We start from the raw sequence: 21,416 nt of genomic DNA, 5'->3' as shown, positions 1-21,416 counted from the left end.
TTTTCTTGTACCTTGCTTGTCTTGTGATTTGCACCCACCAAAAATACTAATAACATATCTTCTACCACATTGTTTAATATTAATTAAAATTTATTAAAAATATAAAAGTTAAAAAAATATATGTTTTTTAATAAATTTAGTTAATTTAAAATAATTCAAAAGAATGTTTGTAAGCCAAGGATCATACATGCATTGCCTCGTCGTGTGTAAGCAACCACGTTTCGTGTTTTACCATCTCAGTTCTTTCTTTTAATTTCGATAGGAATTATATTTTTGGTTTGTCTCTTCCCTGGTATTAACCTTTCTACCTACTAGATAAGGTTTATTTCATAGTTTGACCAAAAATCCCTACAAAATTATAGGATTCGGGGGAATTCCTTGTTTTGTCAGTAATATTTTATCAGAAGAGATACAATTATAAATAGAAAAAAAAATAATAAAGAAGATTTTAACTATAGTTTTGTGATAGGATTATGAAGTGGGCCTTGAAAGAAGGTATTGGACTTGGAACATTGAGTCCATTTGCGAGAAAATTGGAAGCAAAATTGAAGCGTGGACGGGTGCGCTGTGGTTGCAGAGTGCAGTGACGGGTATGTTTGCAGTCCACACGAACACCATCGTCTTCTTATCTATCTCATCCCTTCTCATCCCATTCATCCCCGGAACTCTTATGCTACGCCGCCATTTTTCTCTTCTAAATCCTCTTATTCTATTATTTCTTTCACTGTACCTGCACTTCGCCTCATACACACCGCAAGGCATGTTTCACACTCTGCTCGTTATAAATCGTGTTTCTGCTCTCAATTACTACCACTTTTACTATATATTAACTAAATTTTGGAACTTGACTAATGACAACTACTGGGTATGCAATATGTTTTCCTTTTATGTTAGAGTTTTTAGAATACCATTTTTGTACACGATTATTACTCTGCATTCTAAATTATACCTGTTGATCTTGCTGATTTATGCTCTGGTTTTTTGGGTATGTCAGATTGAATCTGGAGGTGAGGACATACACATACATATACTATTGTTATATTGTATGTATGAATGGCAACGTGGGGTGCACATTCAATGTTGTTATCCCATGGGGAAGGCACATGCGCTCCCAACGTATCTGTAAAAGCAGGCCTTACTGTTAGAGGCGATTTAAGGTTTCACAGAACGAGAAAATTTAAATATGCTCCTCGAGTGGTAGTGCTCAAAGTGTTTTACACTGCCAGAAAGCCTACACGTTTGTGCTTGTTAAAACCTTATTGTAGTTTAGGGGGGAAACACAACCAAGGGATGGATTATTCTTCACGTGCTACTACTATACAAGTACCACGGGTAAGTAACTGCTGCTTTGTTTATTATTTATTCTACTTCATTGTTATCGCAATCATGCTTCCCCCTTTTTGTGAAAATGCAAATATTGTTGCTAAAGATAATCATGTTCTGATTTTACTTACCCCTTCTTTGATAACAACAGATATTCAAATTCCTTGCTGACCGAATGCTTGTTGTTCTCAATGATTGGAATTGGAATAATTTACGCATCATGGGAATAGCTGGCTTATTGGTATCAATTTTAATGATCACTCCATCAGCTGATGCTGTTGATGCTCTTAAAACTTGTGCTTGCTTATTGAAGGATTGCAGGTATGCCATCTCTCTCTCTTCCATAATAATGTATATACCTTACATGTCACCTTCACGGTATGATGGAAAGTTATACAATAGGCCTCCAATTTCATGCTCTTGGGTATATGCAGGTTGGAACTGGCTAAGTGTCTTTCAAACCCATCTTGTGCTGCCAATATTGCCTGTCTCCAAACTTGCAACAATCGACCTGATGAGACTGAATGTCAAGTTAGTCTTGAGCTTTACATGAAGTTAATGCCTGCATTATTATTCTTTTCTCCCAAACCTGCTCATGGAAGCTTCTTTTTCTTCCTCATTTTCGCAGATTAAATGTGGGGACCTGTTTGAAAACAGTGTGGTTGATGAATTCAATGAGTGTGCAGTCTCACGGAAGAAATGTGTACCTAAGAAATCTGATGTGGGAGAATTTCCTGCTCCAAATCCTGATGTCCTTGTTAATAGCTTCAACATTGCGGATTTCAGTGGCAAATGGTTCATCACTAGTGGCTTAAATCCTACCTTTGATGCCTTTGACTGCCAATTACATGAGTTCCACACAGAATCCAATAAGCTTGTGGGTAATTTGACATGGAGAATACGGACTCCGGATGCTGGATTTATTACTAGGTCCGCTGAACAGAAATTTGTTCAAGATCCTTCCTATCCTGGGATCCTATACAATCATGACAACGAGTACCTTCACTATCAAGATGACTGGTAATTTCTTACTCATAAGTACTCTTTATTTTTTACGTAGCCAGACATGTTTAGTTATTGGCAACTACATCTAGATTGGCGTGAGCTTTGTGCAGGAGCCAAAATAAAATCAGCTTCCTACTTGTAGTCTCAGGCACGGCCTAAGTCATTCTTCCATTAATTGACTTTAGAAATCAAGTTAGGGAAGTTAGAAAGGGGGGTTTTGACCATCGTAAGTAGATTAAAATTTAGCAAACAAAATTTGAGTAGAAATTTAGGTGATATGAAAAGCTCCACTCAAGAATTTCAGTAATTCACACTCGTGGTAGAGTTCATCATATCACTATATTTATTCTGTCTCCAATTATTGTTAATGGTTGAATTATCTTCTAGAAAATCTCTGATTCAATCAACGAATGAAAACACCAGTTTGCATTTGCAAAAGATTGATTTAAGAATGATCCAATTAACTTAGAGCACAAATTTGTTAGTCTAGCCTGTAAAAACTAATTTCTGGAATGAATTTCGATATCCAATCAGATTCAGTTCATGCATAATTATGCTTTCATGCAAATTCAGAAAGGAAGGTGAGTATTGAATCCAATATAGAAATAAGAACAAGCATCAGAATCCAAATCTTTAGACCTCTCGTAGCAATCACCAATGAATCCAAAAGCACATCTCACTTGAGCTTAGATTACATTATATAAGCTCAAAATACTAAAGTGTGTCGTGCGTGCACGCCCAATACCTATGGTTCAACTTCAAAGATGAATTTTAACGCTTTGGTCCAATAATTCAAATGGGTGATAGGACTAATCAATCAAGACCAAGACCACACGAGTAAGGTAAATTTATAGGGGAAACTAAATATTTTAAAAGTAGTAGTTACCACACACACTCTACATGTTGCTACTTAAATGAAATTCAGGTGTTTGAAGGAAGTAAATGTTACTTTCCAAGTTGAGAAAAAGAATACAACATGCTTCTGTTCCTTTTACGTGCGCACACCTTAACTCGTTTTACATTGCAATATATTTGGATTCAAGAGTCTTCTGTAAACTTCACTAAACTTACGAACAATGACATGTATATGCAGGTATATTTTGTCATCAAAGATTGAGAATAAACCAGATGACTACGTATTTGTATACTACCGAGGCAGAAACGATGCATGGGATGGTTATGGAGGTGCTGTTGTGTACACAAGAAGTGCAGTTTTGCCAGAATCTATAGTTCCTGAACTTGAAAGAGCAGCCAAGAATGTAGGAAGAGACTTTAGCAAATTCATCAAGACAGATAACACATGTGGACCAGAGCCTTCCCTGGTGGAAAGGTTGGAGAAAAAGGTAGAGGAAGGAGAGGAGACCATTGTGAAGGAAGTTGAACAGTTAGAAGAAGAGGTGGAGAAGGTGGGGAAAACAGAGGTCACATTGTTTCAGAGGTTGGCAGAAGGGTTCAAAGTATTTCAAGAAGATGAGGAGAACTTCTTGAAAGGGCTTTCAAAAGAAGAAATGGAGATACTTAATGACCTCAAAATGGAAGCCAGAGAAGTAGAGAAGCTCTTTGGAAATGCCTTGCCCATAAGGAAACTAAGATAAGTCTGAAAACTATGTCCAAGATAAGTTGGCGTCAAAATCTTTTTGATCATCTTAATTTTCTCTTTGCTTTTTTATTCATTCACTATATATATATATAATATGGATTTAGGTGTCCTTCCTTCTCAGCCATTGCTTTTATGTTGACATCTACCAGTTAACATTCAAATATTTGTAAACGCAATTATCATTATTGTATATATGCAGACTATTGTATTTGCATACAGGTTCATTCGTGTTTGATCTACACACGTTTGAACCATTTAGAAGCTATTAGCTGTACCTCTGGCTCCTTTTATGTATTCAACCTCAATTTTTTTCCTCCTCAAACCCTTATTCTTTCTCAAATTATTGAAATAAAAAGCATTCACTAATTTTTATGTCGTTAACATATCAAACTTGTTAAGTTTAATAACATTTTTCTTAAGGTCATATCAACCATACTTATTAATTAGTTGAATATTTTATAACTTGTCATTTTCCGTCTCACTTTTTCTTGTAATTTCTTTACTCTTCTGTTCTCTCTGTTATAAAATTGATAATGCAAGTCTTCTTTTTGGCTGTCCCGAGACTTTCGAGTGACTTCTGATGCGGTTGATGAGACATTTGTGTTCTTGCTTTTCTTTTCCGGTAGTATAGTACGTTTCTCAGTCTTGAAGCATTTATACTATCAGTTAATTTTTTCAGGAAAAAGTAAAGGGCATCCAAATAATGCATCATAGCTTATGAATTAATGGTTAAAATATTGTTTGAGAGTACACATGAATTTATAGAAATGGTGGGTGGTTGAACTCCGTAACACATGGACCACAAAGGAATAGTCAACCCAACTTGTCTTGGGCCTAAACTCCAAACTATCCAACTTAAACACAGTCACTGTCAGAATCTGGAATTGTTGCTCTGCATTTCTGTAGCTGGATAGGATAATGTGGTAGAGGCCTCAAACTTGCAGGGTATAGAAACAAGTAGAGTCGAAGTTAAGGGACAAGAATGAATTAGTGTTGTCTGGATAGAAGGATAGAAAGTGAAAGAGTGAAAACGAAAGTTGTTTAAATTAGAATGTGGATTTTTGTTTTATATAGATATTGTTAGAAGCTTTTGTATGTATTGAAAAAAAAAACATATAAAGAATAGGTGAAAGAAAGGTGAAAGGTGGACATAAATGGGTGTCGGTGTATAGATATAACGCATTTCCCTTTTTTTGCGTGATTAGATGTGTGAGATACAGTTGAAAGGGTAGTACAAATGTAACGTTGAGATGAATGAATTGGGTGTTGGGAGTGTAGTATAGGTGAGAATGCCATAATTTCACTGCCCGATGCATTACTGTGAAAACATCCAATTCCATGAATTACGCATGCATAGAGGGATGCTCACGTGGGGGAACTCCATTGTTTGATTGGTGGGAGTTTAGTTCTGAGTTGTGGATGAAAAAAATAATGAGATAAGAGAAGAGGACATAAGTGTCGTATTATGGAAGGAAACAAGCACATTTTGGCATGTCATGTCATGTGGTCTTCTTCTTCTGTTTACTAATCAATCTCCTCTCACTCTTTTTCAAACTTTTCCTAAGACAGGCCCCCCCACTTCCTAATCCTAACCCACTTCATGCTCAAATACTTCACAAATTCAATGCCATAGCCAAACTTTGAAAACACATTGATAAATTATTGGTTTGGTTAGTATGAATGCATTGGTATTGGAAGTCCGTGGTAGGTTTAACTTTTAAGTAGAATTTAGTTTTAGTTTATTAATTAAGACGTGCGTTTTACACTTTTGCTGTTAAAACAGTAGTAAAATGATTTTCTAAGTTGAAAACAAATAGGGGTTAAAGTCAAACTTGGGATAATAAATTATTTCCCGAGCCCCACATCGTGTTTTGCACTCTTCTTCCCTGTTCTTCTTCACACCTCAAAATCTCTATCTTTTGCCAAATATCTCTTTCCGTTACAGCTCGATGTTGGACAATAGTCTTCAGTGTTTATCCCTTTTTTTTATTATTAGGCCATTTAAGATTATAATATTTATATTAAAAAATTAATCAGTTTCTTTATTTAAAATGAGTTAAAGTTTTGTAAACACTATAATTTATCAACCCATTACAATTATGTTTATTTATTATTTTTGAGATAGTTTATTATATACAATTAAAAAATATTAAACATTAAAAAAGTTATTTGTAAAACTAATATTTTTTATTTTTATTTATTGCCTTTACTTCTTTTTGTGTTTATTATTGCTCTTTCTTTGTTGACCGAGATTATAATATAGAAAATAACAATTATACCATTTACAACTTTTAAAACGTAATTAATAGTAATAGATTTGTTTTTCTTCAAATATGACAAATAACAAACGTGAGAAAAACTCATGTCACTTCTACCTGGAACTAATACTATAATTTATAATGTTAAAAATATTATTATATACTTTTATTTTTATCTGTTCTACAAAATATATACAGATACAATTTCTTACAAAACCATTTTGATTCTAAGAAAAGTAATTTTAAATTTAACAAAAAAAAAAAATGCGTGCACCTACTATAGAGTTGTTTTTTTTATTATCATTCAATTCCAAAGGGTTACAGAAGAAATCGTACTGATTTTTTGTAATGGCTATTTTAAAAGTTATAAAACCTGGCCTTAAGGCTGTGTTCGCATGAACGGAATTTACTGTTCATGCGAATTTGCGAGCGAAGAATTCAGCTCGTTATGCGTTCGTTTGGAGTGAAATGCGCGGACGGATTTGCGATGAAATGCGGGATGGTTGCACTGTTCAGTCACTCGCAGTTGTGAAGAGATTTGCGCGGATTGTGAGCGAAATGTCGCGTGTGCCCTCGGTTAAGAAACGCTAGAAACGCGTAACCGGTTACATGTTCGCGTAACCGGTTACGCGTTCGCGTAACAGGTTACGCGTTCGCGTAACCAGTTACGAGTTCGCGTAACCGGTTACACGTTCGCGTAACAGGTTACGAGTTCGCGTAACCGGTTACGAGTTCGCGTAACCGGTTACGCGTTCGCGTAACCGGTTACGCGATTTCCTATTTTTTTTCAAGTTTTTTTATAATTATTTTAATATTAATAAAATTAGATATATTATATTTTTTAATTTATTTTTAATAAATTGATTATTATATTTTCTAATTTTTTTTAATAAATTGATTACTATATTTTCTAATTTATTTTTAATAAATTGATTATTATATTTTCTAATTTATTTTTAATAAATTGATTATTTAGTATTCTAATTTATTAAAAAAAATTGATTACTTAGTTTTTAAAATTTTTAAACATTAATTTTATAAATTATTCATAATTTTTTTTTCTTTATAAACATTTTTACAATTAAATATAACATTTATAAATAACATTTTATAACTAGGGACATTTTGGTAATCTTCAATTTATATCAATTAAACTAATTTTTAAAATCTATCACATCAATCAAATCCTACACTAATTTTCACAAACTTTACTTCCAAATCCACTCTCAATTATCCACAAATCCACTCAAAAAAACAACAAAAAAATTACCCTCAAATCCACTCAAATCCATTCAAATCATCTCCCCCAAATCATCTCCTCCAAATCACTCCAAACGAACACACCCTAAATGATAGAGAAGAAATAAGTGTTTAGTATTAATAATAGTCAGTTGCAAAGGTCTACAAACACTAGGGTCGTGTTTGACTCATGGCTGCTTGGTTTGACTATGCTTTCTTCCTGCAAACCTTGTCTCGCCATATCCGTTTTCTTCGCTGACTTGTACACTCTGTGCTATTGACTATTGGCCAATCTTCCTCGTTTTTCTTAAGTCTATAATCAAAATCAAATATTTATGTCAGAGAGTGGCTTGACCTAGACTCTGCTGTAACTAAAATTCAATAAAAACTCCAAAAATGATAAATTAATATCTCTCTGTTTTGTTTATTAGAGTTTTGATTCACCTTTTTATGTTTTGTAATGAACAGAGAAGGAAATCTGATTTGAAGCTTTTAGTTTAGAATAAAACAAATGCGTGAGATCCGGCATGGACCTAAAGAAATAAAAGATCGAATCCAAAGAAGAAGTAAAAGAGGATCGGTGTTCTTGCTTTCTCTGTTTATTTGTTTTGAGTGCATAGAAAAAGTTAGTGGACTTTGTTAGCGAGTTTGCGCAGAGACAGAAGGTGGGGGGCCTTAGGCATTGGTGTGATTTATAAAGGCAAAGTGATTCAGAAGAGAAGAGAAGAGAAGGGAAGGGAAGAGATTGAACAGTGACAGAATGGCAGCAGCCATTGGCATTTGAAATTCTAAGGCTTTTTTGAGATTGGTCATACTTGGCAACAGTAACACCCACCAACTTGTCAGGAACACTCACTCGCTTACTAAATTCCCCAAATCTAGCTACATACCCTTCCATATCACAACCGACCAGTCCCTTTCCCTTTCTCTTTCCCTCTCCCTCAATCCCCCTTCTTCACATTCCTCATTCAATTCCCTCTTTCCTTTTTCCATCAACCACCACACCACCACCAACATAACTCTCCTCTTTCTTTTTTCCACCAATTCTCTCTGTGCTAAAGGGAACAAACTGCCTACCTAGGCCCCCTTTTCTGTCTCTTCAAAACTCACTGCATTAATTTCTATATACCTTTTTTATCATAAGAAGAAGAAAGGTAGTAAAAAAGTTTTATCTTAACTTAACCCCACCCTCTGCCTCTCTGCATCTCTGTTTCTGCCTCCTTGCTTTTCACTTTTCAGATTCTTTTTCTCTCCTCCAAATTCTGGGCAGAGAATTTATATCCCTGTCTGAGGTTTTATCGGGAACCCCCTCCTTACGGATACTGTCTTTTCTTTAACCCTTTTGCCCTCACTATTCCTTTATAGTTCAAACCACCTCTCCTCCAACCCCACCTCAACCTTTTCTTCCTAGGACACCACCCACTGCCCTTTTTCTCTTCACTTCTATCTCACCACCCAAAAATGGATGTAAGCCGGGTTTTCACTTTCCCTTTTCGTTTTTTCAGATCACTAATCATTAACGAATTCATCTGCGCTAATCAGCAAATCAGTTAGTTAATTAATTTATTTGATTTGACAGGAATGCAAGAGGAGCGGGCAAATACCTGCGTTCGGAAACTGGGATTACGCAAACGAGTTGCCAATCACCCAGTACTTCGAGACTGCCAGACAGGCCGGTTTGGTTCGTTACAGTTCCTCCTCCGGCGAAAGCGATCCCTACGTGCGTCCCCATCGCGATCTCTACGCCGTCGATTTCAAGAAACCTCTTCGGAATATGCCACCGTCCACCGTTAAAAAGGTCCTTTTTCTTTTCATTTCTATTCAATCCAACCCCACAACCTTCATTTATTATTTCATCTTACTATGTTAGAGCGTAAAATAGTTTTTACGTTTTCTTTCTCTGCAATGTTTGTGGTACTACGTTCATAAATGCGCGTCTCGGTCACCCATGGTTGTTAAGAGTGCGGTGGTTGAGACAGGACATGAAAGCACATGTCTGTTATGTTATTATTGTATATTTTGTTGTGGGTAAAATTCGGTGACGTGGGAGGATGATGGTGCAGGCGACGAGGATCAAGGAAAGGAGGTGTGCGCAGGTTATGGTGATGGTTAATGATAAGGAAAAAGAGGGTGCGAAGGTGAACATGAGAAAGCAAGGGAAAGTGTGCGACGTGACGGAACAGGCAAGGAAGCCGGGGAGAAAAGAAATGCATCTACACGACGTCGTTCCGCTTTCCCCGCCACCTCGTGCCGTTAGACTTCCGAAACCTGTGGATGAAGATCTCTACAAGATCCCTCCAGAGCTCCTTCGCACAACCAAGCGCGTGAGTCAACTCACCTCGGCTCACGCGTTTTACTTATTTATTGATTTATAATATTTACAATTGACATTGTTGCATGTGCAGAAGAAAATGCTGGGTTTCATTTCCAAGTGTCTGGTTCCTGCTGCCTGCGCTTCATGAGACTGCAACATCTGTTTTACTCTGAAGCTATGTTGGGCTGGTTTTTGCTGCTCCCCGACGCTAATATGACTGTCTAGGGATTAAAAAAACAAGAACAAAAGTATTTTTGTGACTATGAGAATGAATGTAGTAAGTAAAGTAATTGTGTCTTGGTTTAATGAGTTGATCTCCTTCTTCATTTATTCATTTAGTCGGTGCCAGCATTTATTATTGTCTTTGAATTAAATGATCATTTGTTGGTATTGTGAGGTGGACCCTTAACACCATACGTATGATGTCATATCCATACTATGTTAATGTTCCTGTTTCTTCTTCCCAAAGAGCGCGTATGGATCAGCGTAAAACACGTGAAACATTAAGTAATATAAGTGGGTTAATGAAGCACACAAGAACGGTGAAGTAACATGCATTGTCACAGTGAGAGTTTGATTGAATTGCAGTGTCGTTTAGGTTTAAGTTAAGTTGTACCAGAAGCAGATTCAACATGAACTATGTGAGAAGGAAGAGGGATTAGGTATGAGAGGTTGTGGAAACACTAATCTGACAGATCCTAGATAGCTTTGCATGCATTTTCACATCGAGTTTTAATTGTCTCATCTCCCAAATCACTTTCGGGCCCAACTTCATTTATATGTTTACGTTTACAAGGCATGTCAGGCCTAGCTAGGAATTAACTAGGAACTTCTCTAAACTCATGTCTATCTATCTATATATATATAGATAAAAGTAATATATCTTATTTTTATAAATATGATAAATAAAAAATATAATAATTCATTATTATAAAAACAAATGACCGACACCTAATATAACAATAACATGTTATACATACCTTTCCCTTCATCTTTTTAATGATTTGGGAGACTTATGTGTAGTGCAAAATTTATTTATAATTGTTTTAACTCAACACTTGTTTAATGATTTTGGATTTAGAGTTAATATATTAAAACAATATTAAACGTGTAAACACTAGGTGTGTTAGAATGCATATTTAACATCACTTAAAACTAAAAAAGACAGACTGATTATATCACGATGTTCTTTATTTGTTGGAAAATATTATAGTAAAGTTTAATAAAAGTAATTTTGACTGATTATATCAAGATATTCTTTATTTGTTGGAAAATATTATTATAAGTTTTACTAGAAGTAATTTTTTCATAAACTTTTATAAATACTTTTAAAAGATAAAAAAAAATGATAAAGATTAAAATTAACTTACACACAAACTTAAAATACGAAATCAGAAATTTATCTAACCAAGTTTATATATATATATATCAACTTACGAAAATATCATTTAATTTTTTTTTTTGTCTTATAAATACTTAGAATAAAATGTATAACTTGTTTCAATCATAATTTTAGTCATGTTGTTTATTTTTAGCATATTCTAAGTGGTCGTGTTTATTATTTCGTTATATTCTTAGTCAAACATAATATTTTAGTATATTAAAAATATATTTTAACATACTTTATGGAATAAACACCCACTTAATAATTTATTTAAATAATATATAGCAATAATTTAATTTAAAAAAATTAAAATTTTAATTATCAAAATCATAGGTTGTAATGACATCACTTGTTCTATTAAATATCAAAAAATCAATCTAGTGTAATTGCGTTTGAAACCTGTGTCAGAAACCATTTTCTCGTCTTCATTCTCCAAACAAAAGTCATGTTGTGGTAAACTCGTGACTTACAATGAATTCTATAAAACTACGTTGGCTAAAATAAATTATACAACCACGTGTTATTTAAAATATTTTAATTTGATATGATTTTAAACTGTTTAACATAAAGCACTCTGTAATTTCTACCAGAAGCAACTTTCATTATATTATTTTACTTTTAATATCTAAAAACATTTTTTTTAAGAATTATATTTGTAGAATTAAAAAATTAATTTAGTTATACATTAAATATTTATAATTCTTAATACTAAGATTCTTTTTCCCATAATGTGATTTATAAAGGAAGTCATAATATTTGGATTTTGTTAATACCCAAAGCATCATCTTTATATATTTTTTCTAATAAATGAAGGAAAGAAGAAACTGAAATAGCTTGTCTAATGAAAAGTGACTTTTGTTTGTTCACTTGTATCGATGCATGATTATTGGCAAACTACACAACAGAGTCACAGAATTATTATTTTTGCGTATCTGAGAGGAAAATTTAGTTTTTGCGCAATACAAAGCAATTTTTAATACCTTTTTAATTAATTCATACTTTTCTCATTAATTATTGTGTTATATGTTTCTATTACAAAGAATTTGACCAGAAGGACAATAGGTTTTTAAGTGGTGTTTCAATTTTTTTTATCCAAAAAAAGATATATCAATAATAAAATATTTGAATGTTCTAACTTTTTTACATACAAAATTATATAATTTATTTTCTTAAAAAGCAACAGATTTTCTAAAATAATTTAAATATATTTTTATTATTTAAGAAACTCAACTGAACCATCATAAGCTGATAAATTCTTTTGGACATTCACTATAAAATTTGTCTTTAGATGTTAAGAGATGAAGATGTACATACATCTCCTTAAGAAGAAGAAAAAGTCATATTATATTGATAATATTAGTGATTATTGCAAGGTAATTTAATTTAATCTAGTAAAAATGGTTTAGTCCATAATGGAAAAAATCTATATATTCGCTGGACACGCATAGCCCGAATTTTATTATTAGGCCCAACCAATTGGGCTGCTTAAAAAATTCTCATTGTCCAGCTAGGCTTCGGCTATTTGTAGTTCTTAATTTACTAAGTACGCTCCCTGACCTTTGTTTTTTTTAGGCTTATCTAATTATCCTTTTTAATGTTGTCTTTTTCAAATAATCTTCATGTCGTCAAACTCAATTTGTTCTTGCTATAAATATTATATTCCTATATTCTTCTGCATTCTTCCTCAAAAAATGAGGATTTTTTTTTCAATGAAATTGGACATTTTTGTGATTTGTATTGTATTTTATAGAAGATTTTCCTAAAGATTTAAAATTTGTAAAAAAATATCCGTGATATTGTGAGAAAAATGTGTAGCAGTGTTAACAATAATCTCATGTCATGTCAATGGCGATAATCTTAATGTTAATGCCGAGGAACAAATCTTAACTAATGCATATGTAAGATATAAAACTCAATATCAATTAAGCCTTAACATAACCTTCATTAGTACTTTTAATTAATCATGTTACGGAAATCACTTAACATTGTGTGTGTAGTTACAAGAAAATGACATTCAACATAGAATGTTTATTCCTATAAGTATAGGAAATTTATCACGTGGATTAATCATATACAATAGTTTTAACAACGTAAATATAATGAAAGTGTTGAGTTACATTACCTTGATGTTCATTTTTAGACTCGTAAGCTTAAAGGTTTCCATTGTTCAAGTTCAGAACCTGGGGATCAATATGCAGAGACAACAACAGTAAAACGTAAATATAGTAAAATGTTAGCACATATAGAACACCCTTCCTTGTATCATGTTATTTCTCAGTCATGAAAAGGTTTTACTAGTTATATAGCAGTCATGAGAGTGGTAAGATCCCTTTTATAAACTGCAGAACTCAATTTCAAAGTGATTGAAAAAGTTTTTTCTTTTTTAGAAGAAGAAGATGCATGTTGCAGAAACTCTAGGTAAGAACGCACGAAGATAAAAGGAAAGCAATTATACCTAGTGAAGTGATGAACTCAAATGGTTAGGTTAGGAGAGACACCATGTTGGAGAAGGAGAGCACCTGCAAAGAACTAAGTGACATTTTAGAGCCAAGAATCTTGCACGTGCCCTGCTTCTCCAACGAGGAGTTTCTTGCCAGTGAGCTTCATGAGAACGGTAATGAAAGTTGAAGTTGAACTAGACAGGTGAAAAAGCTCATATTTATAGATGCAACTTTAGAGAGAGAAAAGAGATTCATCAAAGGACAATGGCAGGAACAATGAGAGAAATTCAGGTCTTCCTCTGCAGAAAAATTAAAAAAAAAACTCTGCCATACCATATCATCATGCCATGCCAGTACACAAACGTAGCGAGATATCGAAGGAAACTCAACCAGATTGTTGCCTGCTTTAACTTCAGAGAAAAAGTAGAGTGCAAAAATCTTCTCCTAAAATTCAGCACAGCCACATTATTATTTCTTAAGTGGCAACCATAAACATATAAATCAGTATGACATTAGTTTGTTTGCATACTCAAGTATTATTTAGCGATGTACTTCAGTGTAGTGCAGCAAGGAGACAAGGTTTTCCTTGTACTAAATCAAACGGCAGGCAATGGATGAAGAGTTTTGGGTCCCACATGCAATCTCTGTTGGCCTTTTCCATTGATGAAGAATTTGATGGTGCAAGGAGGTGGAGAAGAATATGTATGAGTGCACGTAGGCTTTGCGTGTGGGGTTGCGAGTTTTTGAGTATGGCATGTGCATGTGTGTGCTTGTGAGAGTTTTAGAGAAAGTTGGGGACGCTCCCTAGGTAGATATCATTCCCTATACGTAATAGGTCCTTACCTTTTGCCCCAAAGTTTTTGGTGATTTAACACAGAGTAGACTGCAACAATTTCAAAGGCACCATTAATTAATACACAGAGCAGAAAAAGTAAACAATGAAATGTTATATGTATCTACACATTTTGATTTCTCTTTATGATTTATATTCAGTGGTGACTATAGTCTGTTGATAGCAGATTGCTAAGTCTAGTCCACAGCATGCGGGAATCTGTGACGTGCGACATTGGGTTATATATTAGTGAGGAGTTTCTACACAGGCCACGTTTACTCACACTTGGGTCATCATTTCGATTTGGTGAATCGTCCACTGCCATATATAAGTTTAAAAAACAAAGTGCAATGGTGGTTTTGCCTGTGAATTTTTGCGTCTGTTGCATTAAAGAGATGAGTTGGAACTGTTGGCATGCTCCTCTATCTTGTGGAAGAAGAAGATAGATTCTTGATGAGATCATTGTCAAATCTAAGGACTTCAATATTGGCGTGGCCATTCAAACACTCGTGAGACTCAACCATACTCCCAAACGGTTCAAATTTTACTGCACTTCATTTGTGTTTTTGACTATGATTCAGAAAAAGGAACAGTAACCCATCGAAAAAAAGTGTTTGCTTTCTTTGTTCATTAAACTTGAGAACCCAACAAAATCTTTCAACTTATTTGCTCCCAGTCCGAACCTATTCACGTGTGAACATCGAATATCATAACTTCACTCTCATCAACGCCTATCTAGATTATGATAAATGGATTGTTTCTCAGAAATTCATCCTGAAAGAATAAAAAAATTAAAAAATATACTGATTAAGATTGATTCATAAGTATAGTCAGATTTATTGTTTCAAATTAATAATTCAAAAATAATAATAAAAGTTCTTCACAGTGATTTCTTTGAGAAAACATAAAACTTTTATTTTAAATTACTAAAATTGATTATAAAGTTAATAACGAGTTATTTATAATTCCTAGCGACATCCAACAAAAGTTAAAAGATCTTGTGTTTCCTTGTACTTTCTTTCTCTTTACGCTAGGAACGATGACATCTTAAATTTTTTTTCGCCAAAATTGAAATTTATCATAAAAAAAATACTAACAAAACTATTTTATTACTCATTTATTTTATTGATAAATATTTAAAAAACGAATCTAGCAACAAAGTATGTCTATATTAAATAAGTTACAAGTTTAATAGTAGACAAGACTCTCTATACACATATTAGACCAATCTATTTACACATATTAGACAAGTTTGATTATTCAGAAACTAAAAGAGTCTTACAATACATATTACACGAGTATGAATATACACTAATTAGACAAATCTAGCAACATAAGTTATACGAGTGCAACTATGTACTAATTAGACAAACATAACAATATATATTAGACGAGTTTGTTAATATATTGATTAGATTAATATAGTCAAAAAACATTAGATGAGTCATTTCATACATTAATTAGATGAGTCTAAGATTACAATTAGATAAATATGTTTATACACAAATCAGACGAGTCTGACAATATGTGTTAGACAAATTTGTTTATACACTAATTAGACGAGTCTAACAATATACATTAAATGAGTCACATACACATATTAGATGGATTTCTTAATACAGGTTAGACAACTCTATTCATTCTCCGATTAGATGAGTATTGTGATATATATTAAACAAACTTGGTCATATTCTGATTACAAGAATCTAATAATACACATTAGACAAATATGTCATATATTGATTATACGAGTCAAACAACACATATTAGACAATTTTTCAATGCACTTATTAGACGAGTCTAGCAATACATATTATATTAGTTTGTTCATATATTGATTTGTATTTTTAGAGAATCTATTTTACATATTTCTAATCTACCTGTCTTTTATATTTTAAAGAATTTACTTTATTTTTACATATGTTTTATCCTTTACATTTTTTACAAAGTCTACTATTTATATTTTATAGACATATTGATTTTTTAAACTTATAAATTATTTTTCAAATTGATTCTATTAAAACCTTAATTATAAACTTAAAACTATTTATTATTTATTATTTATTTTCTCAATTTATAAATATTTTTTAGCAAACACATAAACAAATATTAACTCGTGTGTGGACACGAGTTTAAAACTAGTTAAGATAAAAAAAAATAACACAAGACAATTAGTAATTCTAAAACTATCACAACAAACGTGTAAAACAATATAAGCTAAAAAATTAAAATACCAAGCTTTAAGAAATGAATTAAAACTACTTAAGATGGGTAGAACTAATTTAAACATCCATATTGAAACTCAAATAAAAAGTAATTACAAGTTTAAAAAAAAATGTTTAGATCATGCACTAAGTTTTCTTTTTTTTTAATCTATTATGCTTGATATGAGTGAACGATAACTAGACATCCAATAATCCTCATGAAATTTGTTTAATGTTGTATTTTTAGATGTTATACTTATATCATAATTACATAATCTTAAACTAGAAATAAACGAATAAGATGGCATTTGTCAAACCTACTTGAATATTCATCATGTTGGCATTGTCAAATTTCTTGCTGGTCAACCATAGTGACCAACCTTCATATTAACGAAATGAAACGAATTAATATCAGAGCAAGAAAATTGACCTTTAATGGCTAACATCCATAGAGTATTTTATGCAGTGAAACAAATGTCATAGTTGTTGTAGTCAATGAACACCCGTCGTTTGATAAACTACATTTATTTTGTACAATCACAAAGTAGAGGTAATCCGTGTAACTGCAACATGATCTCTTACTGCAGTGAATTCAAATTGGCTGCTTTTAGAATTTACGCTAGACATAGGTAAAACTTCAATCTTGCTTTCAACTTTTGGCCAACGTAGATTAAACACCCAATTTTCAAAATTTAAGCAGGGATAGCACGTCATAAGAGTATAACCAAAATTATTTGTGTACTTGCGCAAGGAAGACGTCATGTATTCACTTACTGAACTTCATCCAGCAAATCCTGGCAGGTAATTTTCTTCAAATAAGGGCAAAAGAAGGTCAATTGACGAATCTAGAAAATGTAAAATAATAAATCTGAACTTTCCTAAATACATTTGTATAAAATGACAGTTATTATCCGTAACTACAATCATACTTGAATCAAGGCTGTGCCAAAGATAGAAGCCAATTAACATTACACCACTGCATTAAATGGATTAACAACTCTATGCTGAAGATGGGATTCCTGTCTTTTCTCATACAAGTTCAAGAAACCGCTATCTATTTTTTGGCGTAAGTTATCAACATAGGGTTTTGTGGGGTTATCTTGAAACCTTGCAGCGACTGCATAGCCACTGTAGATTGCATCTCATCACCATATTCCACAAATGCAATTCCTGGCTTTGCTTCAACCATTCTAACTTCCTTGAATCCAGGATATTGGAGAAAGAGCATTTGCAGCATCATGGGAGTTGACTCATTGGGAAGATTCTGAATAAAGAGAATATTATTTGGTGGAGCAGGAGCCTCAGGTACCATGGATTTTGCACCACCTGGATAAGGTATCTAGGATAATTTGAATGTTAGAAAAGCATGTGTAACAAATATAGAACTAAATAAACATGGACACAATAAAGAACAGAACGAAGTTGTTCAAGATTCTGTTTATTTGAATCACTTGCTTTAAACCAGATATTGTATCATCTCATAATCTCTATAGCCGATTACAATCTTTCACACAATCCCACTGCTTACTAGAACATTTTCTCCTTCTTTCAAGGCAAAATCAAAATCAGAAAATAAAAAATGATATCTCAAAGGTAAACCAGAGAACTTAGAAAAGACTTTCCTGTCTGTAACAGACAAATTGCTATAAATCAGGAAAAAAATTAAAAGGTGCTAAATTTAGATGGGATATATTATTTTAGTAGTTTTTTAAAATGACCATGGATGATTGACCACCCCTCCAGCCCGAAAATTTACAACAGCATAAAAAACTTACCGTAGGTGTTGCACCATAAGCACCAGAATAGGCTGGGTTTAGTCCCATTCCAGCTAAATTAGCATCATGTTGGTCCTTCCGCTTTTTGCCTGCAACAGAGCATAACAAGGTTACTTCCATGTAAAGTTGCTTATTGATTATGTGATGTGTGTCATAAAACCTGTCCACCTAGATGTTCAGCAGTATGGAACAACCATTTCCCTTTATGCACAGAAACACAAAAGTGAACTTAAAATGTAAAAATGTCACACTTCTGAGTAACACTTATTACGCAATGTATTTAATAAAACACATAATTTATATGATCTGTTGAATATAGTGAAAAACTATATATTAGATTGATCTCCCTTGTGTAAAATACACACATAGGGTTCTCTATTTATAATAGAACAAATATGGGTTAAGCCCAAAATACAAATGAGAAATAATAACAAACTAACTAAAAGATAAAAGATATAATATATGATCCATAAAATAAATACACATGCCTCAGAGTCTTAAGGCAGGCACTATAGTCAGATATAGTATTTCTTGGAACCATACAAGGCATGTGACAGTTGCATGAAAAAGACTAACCTAATTTAAAAGGGGAGATAATACCCCAAGAAACAGAATAGTCCTTTGATTTTCAAGGGAAGACAATTGCATGAAATCAATAGGATAATATTGTCATTGTTTTGGGCATTAAGTGCTTAGGGCCCTCAGTTATAGAAAGGAAGAACTTTTAACCTTGTTTGTTCTTGTTCCCATTTAAAACCAATGGGTTTAAAATTTTACAGTGAAGCATCCTTGAATAAAAAGAATAGAGTGCTTGAAGCGAGTTGTACCTTTGTCATCATGCCTCTTACGTTTTTCCCTAGGAACAAAAGTACCATCCGCTTTTGCTATTACATCAGATTTGGTCTTTGCATACTGTATTCTCTGGATAAATGACAACAAAATTCAAATTCTAGAAAAGGATAATTTTGCACTGACGCAAATTGAGAGAACAATGCAGCAGAAAGTAAGGAAATCAAGTAAAATGAATATGCAAATTGTTCAGACCAATCAGTTCTTTCAAAAAAATATAAAAAAATAAAAAATATAGAAGTGTTCATATTAAAAGAATAGAAATGAGATGCATGATTGTGATAACATTCATTCCTAAAATGAATACTACTAACTTTTTTATTTGACTAGTTGATTTATAGCCACAAAGCAATTTAGGCACGGTTCTACTAGAGGTTTGCTAAATATAAATCGGGTGAAGCCAATATGGAATCATATTAATACATAGATTAGCAGGTGAAGCCCCAAGTAGCGAGTGGGAAACCATTATTTCAAAGAAAATTACATAAGCAATTTGAACAGGCAATTCAGATGGAAATGATTGCCAGCTTTTTAATGCCACATCACGATGTCAACCAACTCAAATCTTCTATCTCCTCTTTTCTTTTTTCCAGTGCTACACTGTCACATAAATCTAAAATCTGATGTGGCTCAGGAACTTAAGATCAAAGCTTATTCAATAGAATTGCAATTACAATTTTTCCTTGGAACGTAATCAGGATGAGATGTAGTATCCTGGGTGCCCAATATATTATGGCGTAGTTAATTTGGCACCAAATGGTAAACCACTGAGGAGTGTATGCTAAATTAATAATAAATGAATTGTAGTCAATGAATCCTTGGGATTGAGGATTAATATAGGACAAGTTCTACTCTGTCAGTCCTTAGCGTCAGCTTTGCCAAGAGTTGTAGGCCATTTCTATCTAAAATAATTTGTTCCTACCTACACCAAAAAAAATTTCCTATACTGTTTTTGGTGAGGTGATGAGATCGGAACCTAATCAATAAAGACAACTCATTCCACGGACTACATGGAAAACATGATAGCCACTGTCGCCACTGGTTAAACGTTGACAGCAATTTTACACAACATTAGCCCTTCCTTCAGCATCACAATATCCCATGAACAAAGTAATATCTACTGAAAAGAAAAGAGCTGTTGATGATGACAGATAAGCATTGCTCCTCAACATTCTTGATTTAACCATTATAATGGGAAAAAGAAGAGTTCTTTAACCTTGGGGCACGTGAATTATGCTAAAATTTCAAACAATTTTCTGTTGGTACGAGCTTCTGCAAATTGGAGATTATCATAGTTCTTAAAAGAAGTGTAGCATTAGAAATTAGAACGAGGCAACAATAAGAAATAATTCCAACCGGAAAAACCAATCATAATTAACTAAAACCATGCCCCAATTCAAAAAACCATTCAAATAATAATAAAAATTACAAAACAGATATAAATTTGACTTTGAAAACGCGAAATAGAAGATATGATACCATGGGCTTATCATAGAAAGGAAATCCTTGCATTTGCCGCAGAGCATTGGAAGCAGAAGAGACCTCCTCAAAGACCACCCAAGCTTGACCTTTGTGTTTTAGGGTTTTAAAAGCTAACACCTCAAGTATCTTCCCGAACTGAGTGAAAACAGCGTTCAGAGACTTCTTCAACTCTACATCCAACATACGACAATTCAAAGAACGTATAATCCATCGAAATCGAAGTTGCGGAAACACGAAAAAGACGCGTACCATCAATCTTGATCTTCTCGTTAAGGTTATTGATGTAGATGGTGTTGTTTTGAGGAACTTCAGGGGTAGCATTCACTTCAGACATTTTGCGCTCAGCAAGTGAAAGAGAAGACCAAGCTTTTCCACGACGGGGTACAGGTAAAACCCTAAGCCACGGCGGGGGAAGCTACTGCTGATTTTCAAAATAATTGGGCTTTGGTCGTATTTTGGTAGTGGGCCTAATAATATCTACCTCAAATTTTCATGGAGTGTTTCATCCTACACCTCCAAGATCTCATCCTGCACCTCTAAAAATTCCACTTTTAACCTTCTGACATTTCATCATTATCCTACACCTTTAATTTTATAAAAAATTTTACTTTTAATTTTAATAAATATATTCTTATTTTTTTTCTTTTTCTTATTAAAAAGATTCTATATCACCTTAATAATAACTAAATTTAAAATTCAAATATTATTTA

The 21,416-nt window shown here is 33.2% G+C and overlaps 3 protein-coding genes across 5 annotated transcripts; 2 read left to right on the top strand and 1 right to left on the bottom strand.

The window, feature by feature from the left end:
• The first annotated feature begins 453 nt into the window (after positions 1 to 453).
• On the top strand, positions 454 to 4,202 carry NPQ1 (non-photochemical quenching 1). Of its 3 annotated transcripts, none has more exons than XM_047313387.2 (6): positions 454 to 590; positions 995 to 1,332; positions 1,475 to 1,644; positions 1,758 to 1,854; positions 1,952 to 2,343; positions 3,422 to 4,202. In XM_047313387.2, the coding sequence occupies exons 2-6, from the start codon at positions 1,054 to 1,056 to the stop codon at positions 3,921 to 3,923; spliced, it is 1,440 nt and encodes a 479-aa protein (XP_047169343.1). In that variant the 5' UTR covers positions 454 to 590; positions 995 to 1,053; the 3' UTR covers positions 3,924 to 4,202. The 3 variants fall into 3 exon arrangements, with proteins under 3 accessions (XP_047169343.1, XP_047169327.1, XP_047169333.1); XM_047313371.2 differs by having other exon boundaries at positions 555 to 758; XM_047313377.2 differs by having other exon boundaries at positions 555 to 865.
• A 3,689-nt stretch (positions 4,203 to 7,891) lies between these two features.
• Positions 7,892 to 10,077, top strand: LOC124837922 (uncharacterized). Its single transcript, XM_047313407.2, has 4 exons — positions 7,892 to 8,892; positions 9,005 to 9,223; positions 9,489 to 9,749; positions 9,831 to 10,077. The coding sequence occupies exons 1-4, from the start codon at positions 8,887 to 8,889 to the stop codon at positions 9,885 to 9,887; spliced, it is 543 nt and encodes a 180-aa protein (XP_047169363.1). The 5' UTR covers positions 7,892 to 8,886; the 3' UTR covers positions 9,888 to 10,077.
• A 7,376-nt stretch (positions 10,078 to 17,453) lies between these two features.
• Positions 17,454 to 21,156, bottom strand: U1A (spliceosomal protein U1A). The gene is made up of 5 exons (XM_047295573.2): positions 20,956 to 21,156; positions 20,704 to 20,876; positions 19,203 to 19,296; positions 18,376 to 18,464; positions 17,454 to 17,939 (listed from the first exon to the last, which is right to left on the bottom strand). The coding sequence occupies exons 1-5, from the start codon at positions 21,038 to 21,040 to the stop codon at positions 17,655 to 17,657; spliced, it is 726 nt and encodes a 241-aa protein (XP_047151529.2). The 5' UTR covers positions 21,041 to 21,156; the 3' UTR covers positions 17,454 to 17,654.
• Between the last annotated feature and the right edge of the window lie 260 nt (positions 21,157 to 21,416).

The sequence above is a fragment of the Vigna umbellata genome, chromosome 5 (assembly GCF_029865625.1).
Source record: "Vigna umbellata cultivar VRB3 chromosome 5, Vumbellata_1.0, whole genome shotgun sequence".
Lineage (NCBI taxonomy): Eukaryota > Viridiplantae > Streptophyta > Magnoliopsida > Fabales > Fabaceae > Vigna > Vigna umbellata.
The sequence above is the reverse complement of the archived record's forward strand: the minus strand, read 5'-3'. Positions and strand labels throughout refer to the sequence as shown.

Excerpts from the sequence above, each read along its gene's own strand:
- NPQ1 (XM_047313387.2), top strand. The coding sequence starts at position 1,054 with ATGGCAACGTGGGGTGCACATTCAATGTTGTTATCCCATGGGGAAGGC. Across the intron at positions 1,333-1,474 it reads CTACTATACAAGTACCACGG|ATATTCAAATTCCTTGCTGA; the intron begins GTAAGTAACTGC and ends TGATAACAACAG. Across the intron at positions 2,344-3,421 it reads CTTCACTATCAAGATGACTG|GTATATTTTGTCATCAAAGA; the intron begins GTAATTTCTTAC and ends ATGTATATGCAG.
- LOC124837922 (XM_047313407.2), top strand. Across the intron at positions 9,224-9,488 it reads CACCGTCCACCGTTAAAAAG|GCGACGAGGATCAAGGAAAG; the intron begins GTCCTTTTTCTT and ends ATGATGGTGCAG. Across the intron at positions 9,750-9,830 it reads TCCTTCGCACAACCAAGCGC|AAGAAAATGCTGGGTTTCAT; the intron begins GTGAGTCAACTC and ends TTGCATGTGCAG.
- U1A (XM_047295573.2), bottom strand. The coding sequence starts at position 21,040 with ATGTCTGAAGTGAATGCTACCCCTGAAGTTCCTCAAAACAACACCATC. Across the intron at positions 20,877-20,955 it reads CGAGAAGATCAAGATTGATG|AGTTGAAGAAGTCTCTGAAC; the intron begins GTACGCGTCTTT and ends TGTTGGATGTAG. Across the intron at positions 18,465-19,202 it reads TAAGAGGCATGATGACAAAG|GCAAAAAGCGGAAGGACCAA; the intron begins GTACAACTCGCT and ends GCTCTGTTGCAG.